The sequence below is a fragment of the Pelodiscus sinensis genome, chromosome 5 (genome assembly GCF_049634645.1).
Source record: "Pelodiscus sinensis isolate JC-2024 chromosome 5, ASM4963464v1, whole genome shotgun sequence".
NCBI classification, from domain to species: Eukaryota; Metazoa; Chordata; order Testudines; family Trionychidae; genus Pelodiscus; species Pelodiscus sinensis.
This window is the reverse complement of record NC_134715.1, coordinates 54506072-54520800: the sequence shown is the minus strand read 5'-3', so window position 1 is coordinate 54520800 and position 14729 is coordinate 54506072. Positions and strand designations below refer to the sequence as shown.

At 38.6% G+C, this 14729-nt stretch overlaps 1 protein-coding gene across 7 annotated transcripts in view; it reads left to right on the top strand.

Annotated features, from left to right (window-relative positions):
- Nucleotides 1-14729, top strand: part of LRBA (LPS responsive beige-like anchor protein) — a 559238-nt gene that overhangs the window by 52164 nt on the left and 492345 nt on the right. For all 7 annotated transcript variants that reach the window (XM_075930022.1, XM_075930023.1, XM_075930019.1 and 4 more), the window contains 6 exons: nt 1829-1950; nt 2104-2230; nt 4827-4946; nt 7478-7624; nt 10151-10348; nt 11299-11432. In XM_075930022.1, coding sequence (XP_075786137.1) covers nt 1829-1950; nt 2104-2230; nt 4827-4946; nt 7478-7624; nt 10151-10348; nt 11299-11432 — 848 coding nt within the window. The remainder of the gene's footprint in view (nt 1-1828; nt 1951-2103; nt 2231-4826; nt 4947-7477; nt 7625-10150; nt 10349-11298; nt 11433-14729) is intronic.

Genomic DNA, 14729 nt, shown 5'->3' with positions numbered 1-14729 from the left:
GTTCCACTCATTTGGGAATCACTCCTGAGGGAGACCTGGAGTGCACCAGATTGAAAGTTGTCCTGGTTCTGTTGTCTGTTTCTTTTTATGGCAAAAGCCACAGAACCTCTTCAATCTTTTTCTCCCCTCAACTGATCAGATGACATACATGTGAATATAACTGCAGATGCTATCTTTGAGCTGATTCTCTAAACGCTGGCCATATGGGAAGTAAAAACATTTCCTGCCGTAGTTCCTATTACACATGGGAAATACTAACAAAATATAACTGCAAGGAAAATATAAGAATCACCTGGATAAAGCTAACATACTGAAAGAGTAATCAATTGAATTCAATATAAATTTTGTGGCATCCATTGATGGTAAAAATTTGTACATATGAAATATTTTTTATTTTTAAATCAGATATGTCACTGTCATGTAGTTGTTCTCACTAAGGATCAAATGTATCAAAATTTTGTCTCATAACTCAAATCTTTTAGTTGTTTAAAGAGTAAAACATACATTTTCACAACCTCACACAACTTATCACATTGGATCACCTCATTTCTCTTTCCTTATACAATATAATCTTCCCCTCCAGATCACACACAAACCACCTTCTGTCTCGAAATTAAACATAACATACTTCAGCCTCAAATATTTTTAAATAAAAATGCGAGGGACTGAAAAATCAAGATAAAATAGAAATATTTCTGGCACCTTCACTATATGATAACTGTAAATGGACATGTTAACATTATTTTGGCTACTTAATATATTGTTTTAATAGCTTTGTTTTATTAGGTTCTTAAGTGTCTCAAGCAATGAGAAACTACGGTATGAATATTCATTTCTTTATTTAGGAATCTTAATATTTTAGATAATTAGCATAAATCATCCTAAAAAGTTCTGTGAATTAAACCAATTGCAGAGATATCAGCCCCAAAAAGTTGAGTCAGTATCAGGCATATAGACATATTAGTGAGCTATGGATATGCAGAAGGATTTATAGCATTGTGTTTGGGCAGGGATAGTTACACAGAGTTAAGGAGCATAACGAGGAGTCTGGCAACACTTATGCTCTTCGATGTTTTTATTCATTGGTATTGATCATCTTGACAGCATCTTTGATCACAGGGTTATGGAAATCTGAGTTGAATTTTACATTGCAAACCTGTGAAGCAAAATGGTGAAAAATAAATGGCAATTGTTAAAAACTGTTTGAAACAAAGAATGAAATGCTATAAAAACCATTGAGCATATAGTTAGCAATTTACAGATTTTCCAGGTAATGTAGCTACTGTGTTTTTAAGGGAATACTTTGGCAGGAAGGATTGCATTATATCTTCTTTTGAAAGCAGGGTTGTAAGTCTCATATTTCATGTCTATACTTTTCTATAAGGCCAAAATAGGCATGGTTTTTCTGTAGATAAGACTGCTTCAGGTAAAATCTAGAGACTTCAATTTTTATGCCTAACTAATTTCCACGATCAGTTACTTTGCTCATCTTCAGGATGCATTAACATGTGCCAATATTGCAGAGATCGTGAGACTGTAAATTTCACTTTCCTGTCGTGCCACACAGAACACGATGAACTTGAGGCAATTTTAGACCAAATATTTCTCTAAAAATTTTTTATTTAATTATAAGTTTATTTTTATTGCTCTATAAATATTTTTCTCATGAAATCTTTATAATCCAAAGATTCTTTTAAAAGAATACTTTGGGCCATTTTTTATTGCAGTAAGACACTAGAAGTCTGTAACTTGCATCGTGTCTTGTCTTAATTCTTAAATGATTTTGTCACATTTTTCTATATTAAATAATCCTATTTGCTTCCTTTAGGCTATTGCCTTACCTCCTATAGCCAAGTGGCCCTACCAGAATGGATTTACCTTTCACACTTGGTTAAGAATGGATCCTGTAAATAACATCAATGTGGATAAGGATAAGCCTTATTTGTATTGGTATGTACTGGTGCACCTCATTTCTAATATTTTTTTCATTTATATTCATTTTTCAGTGGTCTCTGCTTACGTTGAAAAAAATAATCTAGTAACTTATTTGTTCACATGCGAACTCAGTTACATTTCTAAAAAAAAACAACCCTTTTTTTGTAGTTTCCGAACAAGCAAAGGACTTGGCTATTCTGCTCACTTTGTTGGAGGCTGTTTGATTGTGACATCAATAAAGTCAAAGGGAAAAGGATTCCAGCACTGTGTGAAATTTGATTTCAAGCCACAGAAGGTGGGTCAAGCAAGTAAAATAATTCAATTAAGTACCACAAATTACCACAGCACGTGTGTAATTAGGCATTAGTTGTACTTATTCTTTTATTTAAACCAGTATCCTAGTAAGCTCAGAGCCCTCTATTTTATTAATCTTATGGACCCAGAACAACATTGTTTGCAAAAATATTACCAAGAGTATCCGTTGGCATTGTTTACATAAGTAATGCCAGTTTTTACTTTCATAAATAAAATTTAAACAAATGTATATAGTAATCTGCACTTTTTTAAAGATAGTGATTTCATACGTTTCCCAGCAATAAATTAAGAAAATGCAATCTATAATCACACATTTGATCTAGGTTAACAGTGACTAAAAGTTAGATCTATGGCCTGTTGGTTTGCTTTTTTTGAAATTAGTTGATAGTCTTTGTTCCTTGCTGGACAAGTGTCCATATCAGTTGTTTGTAGAGCAGAAATGACAAAGATTCAATAGATATCAGGATCTGGGAAATTACTAAGAAAATGTAGGAGAACTAATATAATTCACATCCTGATCACTTGTTAGGGCTGACTCATGATATGATTAAGTAGAATTCATCACAAAGTTATTGTTTTTAACTCTTTTTCAAATTAGCAAAACAGTAACTATATACGTGTACCAAAATATATGTATTGTGAGAAATTTTTATTCTTTCATGACTTATCCCTAAGAATTCTCAGCACATATTAATAACTGGGAAGTTCTAAGATGTGTTCTTGTCTTTATTCTCTTTTCTTGCTCCTGTTCCATTTTGCTTTCATTTACAGCCTTACTGCATCCTTTTCCCTGATCAGTTCTTTGTAAAGTCTTCACCCTAAGTACCTGGTTTACTCTCTCTATCCTGTGCTGTGTGCCAGTTTATCTTGATTGCCCACTTGGGTGAACTAATGGGATAGAGCAGTGAACTGGGGCTCTGTTCTTGACAATGCCATTAACTGGCTTGGTGATCTTAGGAAAGTCACTTCCCTTCTGTATCTGTTTCCGCATTTTTGAAACTGAGATAATGATGCTTATCTCTTTTGTAAAGCTCTTTGAAAGCTACTGATGGAAAAAGAGCTATTGTAGAGCTAGGTAGTATAATTATTATACATGTTACCTCTTCCCTGATAATTCCTGGGCTGATGAAGTGTTGAATCCACTGGGGACTTTCCAGGAGGGAATAGCATGTAAGATGGGGACAGAGAGGACTCAATGCAGACAATACACCAACTATGACAAAAAGTACAGGCTACTCTTTCTCATTACCTGGGATGACCCCAGGAATAACTGTTTATAATTCTGCCTAGTGTGATCGCAACCAACTAACAAGTTTTTAAACACCACTTAATATGGGCTGTCAGCACTATTGAATAGTGTTTAAAAATGTATGTGTTAATGTGTGTTGGCTAGAATGTTTATGAAAAGCATTTTGTTTTTCTGATCTAGTTTGAGGGTTAATGTTTTTTGTCAAACAGTTTCAAGAACACAGAGCCATGTGTAAGAGAAAGCACTAAGTGAATCACACACTAAATAATTACAAAGTATCCAGAGAATGTGTTCCTCTCAACTGCTATGAATTATTCCATGTTGCTGAATAATCTTATTCAGCAACATGTGGTGACTTGATTTAAATCGCACTTTCAAGGCTTTCTTGCATATTTAGTAGACTTAAAAATGTTTGCTTTCTCAAATGGAACATTTATCAGATGTTCCTGGAAAAATAAAATAAACATCTATGGGAGATCAGGCCTCATGACACATTTTGAGAATTCTCATCAGTAATCCCTTGCTGTACATACGGATTCAGATTGACCATTTGACACAGTCTGTGGAGAACCTTTAAGCTTTGGTGTCATTCTTTCTGCTCTTTGGCGTGATAGGACACTACATTTATTGCAAATCCTAAGTACAACAAAATTTAAATACATTAACAAAGCAAGACAGAGTATATCTTTTGCTGGTTATTTTAGCATACATTTTACCCTTGGTATTGTCAGGAAAGGTTATGTACTGTGACTTTATGCCTCCTTTAAGATTACACAACTACTTGTGGATATATACAGGGTGATTGGACACACTGTTTAGGTATAATGAATTAGGCCAAGCCAGCAGTGAATTTTTGTATTCCTTCCACATCAATTTAAAGAAATCCTTGAGTTGCCTTCAAAACATTTTCTGTCTTTTTTTATAACTCACATCAATAGTTTTGGTCTCCTTTTGAGGTCTAGCTAGTTTCAGTAATCTTTAAAATGTACTAAGGGTGCATCTACACAGCAGGACTTAACTCGAAATAAGCCACGCAAATTGAACTACGTCAATTGTGTAGCTTATTTCGAAATAGCTTATTTCGAAATTGGGAGCATCTATACCACACTTATTTCGAAGTAGAGCACTCTTTGTCCAATTTCGCTTACTTCTCGTATAATGAGGATTACAGGAGTCAGAGTAAGTCCTTCAGCTTGCCAGTATTTCGACATTATTTCAAAATAACTGCCTGCTATGGGGACCTGGACTAAATTATTTCAAAATAATGTTGCTGTGTAGATGTACCTTTATACAGGCTTAAAGTGACAATAATTATCTTCTTATTTAGTGGTATATGGTTACCATAGTGCATATCTACAACCGCTGGAAGAACAGTGAACTTCGGTGCTATGTTAATGGGGAATTAGCATCATACGGAGAGATAACGTGGTTTGTGAGTACCAATGATGTAAGTAGCTTTTATTTATTTTTATTTAATTTTGTACTTGAAATGACTGAAATTGTTTTTTGCACTTGAATATATTTTTAGCTTTTGATAATGTGGCTTAAGAGGGGAAAAAGTAGTTCTCACATATAATTTTAATGAATAATTTTTTTACAAACTACTGTACCAGGTGACACATGACATTTTATCAATAGATCTACTAAAAGAATATGAATGTAGTCTGTGTGCTAGATGGTCAGTAGTTGGTCAGTCAAAAGTTATGGGCTCAGTTTTGCAAACACTTAAGCAAACCCATTATATTACTTAAATGAGCAGTGCATTAACTAGTGACTAGGGTAAACTTCTGCATATGTTTAAATGTGTGCAGGATTGCACCTGATAATATTTACCTGTCATCTCTCTTCAGAAAACTTCCTCCTTTCAGTGCCTGATCTTGTGCATTCCAATATCTGCACTCACACGCTGCATAAAAGATTGTTGGCAAGGGAGGTTTAGGCTGGACATTGGGAAAAACTTCCTAGCTGTCAGGGTGGTTAAACACTGGAATAAATTGTCTAGGGAAGTTGTGGAATCTCCATCTCTGGAGATATTTAAGAGCAGGTTAGATAGACATCTGAGAGGGTGTAGACAGTATTGGGTCCTGTGGTGAGGGCAGGGGTCTGGACTCGATGACCTCTTGAGGTTCCTTCCAGTTCTAGTGTTCTATGATTCTATGACTTTTCCCTAATGGTAACTATCCTATTGGCTGTAGCGCCCCAATAGTGATGCCTCATGACATCACATGTAAACTTCTGCCAATCAGATTTCCACTTCAGTTCCTTCTTTCTGCTAGTGACGGTCGGTCGGTTGTTGGAGCTTCTGACACTTGCTTTGCAAGTAGTTAATCCCTCGCATAGCATTTCTTTGTTTTTGTTGTGTAGATTAGTGGTTCAAGTTACTTCAAGATATTTGAAATAGAGAAGTTAGTTTTGAGGGGAGCTTGATTTCCCCCTTCTATTGCTTCCCCCTCCTAGCACATGCAGCGGCCCCAGGGTTTCAAGAAGTGTGCAAAGTGTGGCAAGCATTCTTGATGTGTCTTGGAGAGGGTAGTCAGCCAGATAAGTGTAGCATCTTCCTGGATTTTAACCACGAACCAAAAGGGAGAGGCATCAGTGGCTTAAACTGATCCTCATGGAGTCAACATTAGGCCACAGCCAGCCACTCCGATACAATGGGTGCGTAGTACGCCAGCCTCGGTGTGCAAGACTTCGGGGCCACATCCTTCGGGGTGGTGTTGGTACCATTCCCCTGCACAGAAGACAACATCCTCCCGGCACCTCTCATTCCCTGGTACTGCGTAAGAAGAGGGCGATAGATAGAGGCTGATTTCCCCCCCCCCCCCTCCAGGAGATCAAGTAAAGTCCTAGAGGTGGCCCTGCACTACATCCAGCTTACCAGGGCCAAGGGCGGGTTTGTCTAGTCCAGTGTTGGTTAACTTCCCAATTCAGGTAGTGGTGGAAGACTTCGATCTTCCCTCCATCATGGAGGCCCCCTGAAACCAATTGAAGTCACTGATGGCACTGTTTGAGTGACAGCAACTTGCTGTGGTGGCACAGGCAATGGTGGCACTGGCACCAACAATGGCACCAGTCTTGATGGTATCAACAGCACTGCTGTCTGTGTCCATGGCACTGGTAATGTCTGCATGCAGAACCCAGTCAGTACTGAGCAACACCTCCGTGCAAACTACTGTTTGCTAATGTGTATTCCAATATGTGACCTAACAGTGGAAGAAGAAAGAACAGCTACTTATGGTTGTAACTGTTGATCTTTGAGAGATGTTGCTCATGTCCATTGCAAAACAACGTGCCTCACTTCTGTTGGACTGTTCCGGCAAAAAGGAACTAAAGAAGGAGTTGGGTTTCCGGGGTATACTCATGGAAGTCCTGATCCAAGAATAAATAAGGGAAAGGTGGGAGGAAGGAGCGGGAAGGAAAGAAAAAAGAGGCGAGCGAAGACAGCTAATAGATTGTTCAAGTTAAGAGTTGCATAAGAACAATTAGCACCTCGGTTGGTTGGTTGGTTGGTAAAGTCATTAGGATGTGGAAGGTAGTAATCTCCAATGTGGTATTGACACCAATGCAATTAATGTTACCCTAGTACTACAGAAATATTTAGTTTTTTGATTATGTATGTTTGACAGTTCTAGAACTTAGCCTCTTAACTCTTGCCCTTCATATAGTCATGGATATCTCTTATCAGTATTTGAGTAGGGGAAAAATGGCAGGGAACACGTGGTATATTTTAATTAATATTGCATATCAAGTATTTTTATGAATTCTAGATATTGCTGATAGCTAAATAAAACATTTAAAAAAAGACTCTAGATCCTTAAAATATTCATTTATATTTATTAATGCAACCTTGCAAAATTAGCATGAAAGTTTAATCAGCATGGACTACCCAGCCTGCTTGTCCTGAATAAAATTGATTTGAGTTGGAAGACTTTTTTGACTTTCATTGTGTACGACTATATCCTGTGTTCTCTTTTTCAGACATTTGATAAATGTTTCCTCGGTTCTTCGGAAACAGCAGATGCTAATCGAGTGTTTTGTGGACAGATGACAGCTGTTTACCTTTTTAGTGATGCTCTCAATGCTGCTCAGATTTTTGCCATTTATCAGCTTGGTCTAGGATACAAGGTATTTTGGAGTTGGAGTGAACAGTTCCCAAAAGATTAATTGTAATACGTAAATTTCTGGAGAGTTTTAGGACATTGATGACAAGTATGCATACAATGTTCTCACCGATCTATTTTTATTTAAATAAGCATATAGACAAAGTATCTAATATTACAAAATATACATTAATCTATTCAATTTTATAGATGTGTAATGAGAAAAGAAATGAACTTATTGATAACCCTATATGTGTGTCATGGACATGATTTTCTTGACAAAAGTGTGGCAGTTGAGGTGTTTTTTTGGGCTTAACCACCTGCATTTACTAATGACCCTGAGCTTATATATGTATAAAATTCTCTAGTCACCTGGGTTTTTAATGATTTTAAACAATTTTGCATAATTTTATTACAAAAATATTTTGTTCAATGGCCCTGTAACTTTTTTGTATATTTCCTATTTTTGCTGTGATGCATAATGTGCTTGGATAATTGATTTATGAAAATGCTACAAGTCCGTTTGCATGAGACGAGAGCATTTGATAATGTAATTATAGACCATTCTTTATATAAATTTACTGTCAGTGAAAATTGTATCACAGCTGTAGAATTGTTTGCTGGTGTTTAGTTTTCTGCTGTATTCTATAAAATGCAACTCCAGTCCCACTACATGCAATGAAAAAGATTTCTTATGTTTCATAAAACACATCACTCCAACATGAGCAAGGCTATACAAATAATAAACTCTTTACAGTTTGTCTCATTAACGTCTCAAGTCGTGCTTTGGGTTTTTAGGTGATGAGGACATGGTGGACAGAGCACTATTAATTGTGGCTCGATCATTTTCTTGATAGAGGCTCTCTACCAAATTTGCTTTCTTCATGCTGGAAAAATATCTTGATACCTAATTGAACACCTTTAAAAGTGGCAAGCGGTGTGGCTTGCAGTTGATGTTATTTATTTAGTGTTTGTCTTGAGGTAAACCTCAGCTGGGGATTGTGACTCCTAGGTGCTGTGCAAACACATTTTTTGTTCCAAAGAGTTTCTAAGAGAACAATGAGTAACAATCATTGTATTTTCTTAATTTTTTCCTTCGCTAATGGAGTAGTGGAATTTTTTCCCTCACTTCCACAATTACACTGCTTTAGAGCACAAAAATGTTATAAAATACTAACTCTGCAAATATTGTCCTGTGCTAATGATGTTGTCATGGACTCTTCTGATGCATTGCTGAAATAGGGGGTAATGCTGTTTAGGGATGTCAATGTGTAGATGACTACACAATTAATCAATAAGCCTGGGTTTATCAGTTACTCTTTTCGACTACACGCATTTCTCCGTCCGCCCCTCCCCCCCCCCACTGCCAACATAGGAGAGGCAGTAAGTTGGGGGAGTGGGAGCCAGTGCCATGAGGAGCTGGCTTAAAAGCCAGCTCCCCACGAGCACCAGATCTGCCTGTCTCCTCGCCTTCTCTCCTGTGCTGCTGCCTCTGATTGAGAGGCAGCAGCATGGAGGGTGAGGGGGGCAGGTGGGAGTCAATATGTGCGGGGAGCCGGCTTTCAAGCAGTCTTCCCACATCTGCCAGGTCTGTGGACCCACTTGATCCTTCCTCCCTGTCCCCTGCAGCAGTGAGGGAAGGGTGCACATGGGAGCTGGGGCTGCCTGCCCCTTCCCACTGCTGTCTCTATGGTTATGACTAAACTACATCCCTTTTTCGATAAAGGGATGTAAATGAGACATATCAAAATTGTAAATAAAGCCAGGATTTGAATTTCCCACGCTTCATTTGCATAATGGCAGCTGCGGCTTTTTTCGAAAAGCTGCTTTTCCAAAAAAAAACTGCGGTCAAGATGGGGATCTTTCGACAGAAGGGTCTTTCAAAATGGGGCATTTGTGTTGAAAGATCCCTGTCTTGACGGCAGTGTGTGTTTTTTTTTTTTTTTTTTTTTTTTTTTTTTTTGGGGGGGGGGGGAAAGCGGCTTTTCGGGGGGGGGGAGGGGAGCGCCGCAGCCGCCATTATGCAAATGAAGTGTGGGAAATTCAAATCCCAGCTTCATTTACAATTTCAATATGTCTAATTTACATCCCTTTATCAAAAAAGGGATGTAGTTTAGACATACCCTATCATGGAGTAGTCTCTGTCTATGGGGGATCTGAGCTCCCCGGGGACAGGGGCTGCTGCCCTCCTGCACTGCTGACCCTGATACGGAGGCAGTAGCATGAGGTGGGAGCTGGTCTGAGTGGGAAGCTGGTTTTTAAACTGTCTCCCCTCAAGAACTGGCTCCCAGCTTCCACCCCATTGCTGTTGCCTCTGATAGAAAGGCAGCAGCTAAGGGTGGTGCCCAGAAGTAGGGTCAAGAGTGCATTGGGTGCTCACCTGCCTCTGGGGACTATACAATAGTTGAGTAACTGCTAAAATTTCATGAGATTACACGACTATTCAGTTACATTCTATCTAATGTCCCTAATGCTGTTGTAATTCTTTCATTTCTGACTGTCTTCAATGTAAGTCACCTTATTTTTTTTTTTCTTCCTTCCATCATTCTAGGGAACATTTAAATTCAAGACAGAAAGTGATATCTTCCTTGCTGAGCATCACAAACTGTTATTGTATGATGGCAAATTGTCCAATGCTATTGCTTTCACGTACAATCCAAGGGCTACTGATGCACAGCTGTGTCTAGAATCATCCCCCAAGGAAAACCCTTCGATCTTTATTCATTCACCACATGCTCTCATGCTTCAGGTACTTTGGCACTTTTAGTAGACTTTCTGAGGAGAAAATGGCTTATACTTGTGAAATCTGCAACCAAGATTTTTAGGCTCAGGAGAGAGAGCCCTAGATAATAGGCTAACCAGAAGGTAGTAGAACTGCACTCCTCTGCATTTTAGTTGCGGGTTTGGAGAATTGTTGAGCTCTTCCTTTTGTCATCAAGCCTCCTGACTTTTCTCCACTACCATTGCCTTAAAACAGACTCCCCTTTCCTGTTACTTGCGGTCAGACGCCCCAAGAGAAAGGGATTTCCAACCTCTCCTAAACAATTGTGTATCCCCTCATTGGATAGACCAACTCTTTTCCACATGTCACCTGTGCACTTCATCAGCGTACAGCCATGTAATCCTCTCTTCCCTAAGGCTCAATTTTCTATTCCTGCAGTCCCAATTAAATTCTTATTTGGGAAGATTACGTCAGAAAAAAATTAGAAACAAAAGTTTAGAAACTTTAATAACAGCATTCTTTCTCCCACTTCCCCTCACAAACTCCCCAAATTCAACACATCCCCAGTTATTTTTCATAAGGCCATTCTATTGTAACTCTTGCTCCAAGGCTTCTAACACCTTGCTTGCTTCCAATTCAGAAAAGCACAGAAGCACCTCATGAAGGGCCAGCAAACTATGGAGTTGCTCTGTTACCAGAGATCATGTTTTGCAGAGTATGCTGGTCACAACCTGTATGTCTGTCTAAAATCAGTTTTGAGGGCCAGCACAATAGATAGGAATCCCAGGCTCTGGGTCAGGCTAGGACATCTTTTCTGTAGTTATCACTTCAACAGTAGCAGCCGTTCTTGTAGCAGTTTCTTTGTATTATGATAATCTGATTTTACATTAAAGGTGCTCTATATAACTAAGACAAATAATAACTGTTTTAAAAGTAGTTTTGGATAAGGTTTTAATCTTTGAATTCTTCTTTGTTAGGATGTGAAAGCAGTCTTAACACATTCTATTCAAAGTGCTATGCATTCAATTGGAGGAGTGCAGGTACTTTTCCCTCTGTTTGCACAGTTAGACTATAGGCCAGATTCATCGGACCAAGTTGACACTACTGTTTGGTGAGTATAAATGGCTACCTCATTTCATCTTCGCTTTTAATCTAACTAAAATGGGATTTTGCTTTATTTAAATTACTTTACATTGTAAAGAATTCTTGTGGTTTGCAATACAGGGAGTCCCCGGGTTACATCAATCCGACGTGCGTCGGATCCCTAGTTACAAACGGGGGTGGGAGGCGCAGCTAGTGCAGGGTGCCTCCCCCACTGTCGCCGCCTCTGGTGGCGTGGGGGGCGCTTCCTCCCAGCAGACCAGGGAGACGTGGAGCTAGCACTCCCCCCTCCCCCCCCCCCCAGCAGACCAGGAAGACGCAGAGTGGCTTTTCTCGCCACGGAGGACGCGGGTCTGCTGGGGGGAACAAGACACCAGCCAAAAGGGGGCACCCCAGAGCAGAAAAATTAATTTCCTAGGGAAGAGCAGGAGCAGCAGGCAGTGAACCCATTGTGTTACAGTCCCCACCTTGGGAGCAACAGCTCTTTCCCTCTTCAGCACTAGAGCTGCAAGTATCTTGTTAGCGTCACGTGAAATTAACAAGTCCCTTCCAGCCTGGCAGAGGTGAAGCTGAAAAATTACCCAGTCGTGTGGGTGGGCAAGAATGGGGAGGCGCAGGACAGAAGGGAAGAGGGGATAAGCCCCAACCCCACACCCTGGCTGGAATGGAGCAGGGTAAGCCCCGAGGGAATGGGTCTGCTTGCAAAGTGGGTGAGTGGACAATGAGGACCCACCTGTGGCTAAACTCCTGTTCCAACACAGAATTTTTCTTTAAAATTAATCCTGTGGATAAATTCACACACACACACTTCACAGGAAGGGATTTCCATTTTCTGCTCAGCAGAATACAACAACAGCTTTGATTGTATCAATATTTCACTGTGCTCTCCAATGACTATTGATTACACTTAATACCCATTTCACTGAACCATCTGTAGCAAATTCTTTTTGGAACAGTAATATGCATTGAATAAACTTTTTTTAGTTATAAAAAACAAAGATTCTGACTATTAAATGAATAACTGGGATCTTTCAGGTACCCCAAAAGGAAGATTTGGATATAGCATGAAACACTGAAACTTATGATCAATTTTTAATTAAAATATCAACCAAAAAAACCTTCATATCAAAACAGTATGTGTTTTTCTTAGAATAAGGAAGTTGTATGATAATCAGGGTCTTTTCCACCTAACTCCAGCTCCCTGCGTCTCTCCCCCTCCCCCCCAAATATGTACCAGTTCCGACTTACATACAAATTCAACTTAAGAACAAACCTACGGTCCCTATCTTGTACGTAACCCGGGGACTGCCTGTACATATTTTTTTTTCAGTAAGGTAGAGCAGCAAGTAAGGGGAAAACATCTTATGTCAATCTTCTCTGTATAAACATAATAAATCAAAAATTACATCTACCTTAACTAATAGAAATGCATAGCTTCTAGTAAATACAATTAATAAAATAACTGAAGGCTAAACTGGAAACCATGTCTGTCTCTGTTTAGCTATTGGACAATGAATTAACTCCAACTAAAAGAACTGTAGCACTATTATGCTTCTATTTCTGTTCTCAAGGCCAGAACTTGCTAAGCTTTGTGTGAAAAAGACCTTGAGCTGAAGTCAAAATTATTGGCACCATATTTTCTGTGCAGATTTGCCCAAATGAAAACAAATATGCACATCATGTTACTGTTATGTAATACATTTATGGGGTACTAAAAATATGAACAAAATTATATGCACTCTTTCTAGTCTTTGGGAAGGAAGACAGGGTGAAAGGCTTCTTGAATCTCCAAGGAAGAAAAGTTGAAAATCCTGGTCTTTTGGGCATCATGAGTGATGATGTGCCGAAGCTAACTCAAGCTTGGTATGGTTTTCAACACCATGGGCTGGATGTTAAAATTGTAAGGGACTCATAATACACTCTGTAGTTGAGATGGCAAAAAAATACTCTTTAGAACCACTTATTTTACAAATTGAAAACTTTGCAAAACACATTAGTTTGGCCAATTTATTTTTGTGGGGTAAATGTAGAAGAAACTGAAGCAACATTCTCCTATAGTAGTAAATATACAAATAGCCCTTTCTGAGAGCTAGTACCTTAGCTTAGATTAAAAAATAGTTTTCATTTAGAAAGGTAGTTATTATTTGTAAATTATGTTCTGGGAATGATCATTGGAAAACTGATAAAGAAATTGACACGTATTTGAAGAATAATCCACATTTGTGCCTGAAGAATTTAATCCCTTTGATTTGTTCTCCTAAATCCTTTAGGCATTTAAAAAAAATCTACTCAATTCCAAATTTAAATATGAACTCATGAAATTCTTATCTGCTTCAAAAGCAGATAACTTCACAACTGCTAAATTGATTCCCCCATAAACCATCTTGTTAGTCTTTAAAGTACTGCATAGTCCTGTCTTTTGTTTTAGCAAGACCAGGCTAACATGGCTACATCTCTATTAGTACTCCCCCTTTTCCTTGGCGCTCATGTTTAAAACCTATAAAATCATGTCTAAAAGAAATAAACTCAATAGTAATAAGGCATAGTACACATGTAAGCCATGGTACTAGCAGGACATACCCAGTCCTGAGCCAACTAAAGGCTTAAGTGTAACAGTGTGCATTTTATTGACAAAGAAGCACTAGTTGGCCTTTAACTGCATTTTGTTAAACTACGGAATTTTTTCTTTGAAAGAGGCAGAAAAATACTACTAAAATTGAGTACAAAACCGCTTTAATAAGGGGTGAAAATAATCCAGTACAGAATACCAGTAAGAAAAGTGGCCAAAGTAGCTTTAAGGGTATGTCTATATAGCCACATTAAAGTGCCATCACGGCAGTGCCTTAACATGGCTGTATATTTGTGGCTTCAGAAGTTGGAGAGCTTTCTTCCAGTGCTGTATTAAAACCAACTCTGCAAGGGGGAATAGCTACTAGGTCTGGAGGAATGGCAACAGGGGACATGTTTTTCACACCCCTGAGTGAGGAAAGTTTCAGCACTGTGAGTGGCAGTGTAGACAAGCTCTCTGTATCAGTCATGCAAAGGGATCCATGAAGTTAAATGTGTAGGAGTGGAGGTGGGAAGGAGGTTTGAGATATGGCCATACCAGTAAGAATTTGTTACTTTCACTCCTGCCTTGAACTGAATATTAAGTGTATACAAGTAAGTTATCTAAAATCAAGAAATTCAAAAGATAAGTTTGACTGTATGACCTTCTTGCATTTAGGACTGAGTCTGTTTTTTTAATTATGTGCAAATACACTTCATTTATCATTAATTAGTGTAACTCTTTCGCTGCCTTAAAATG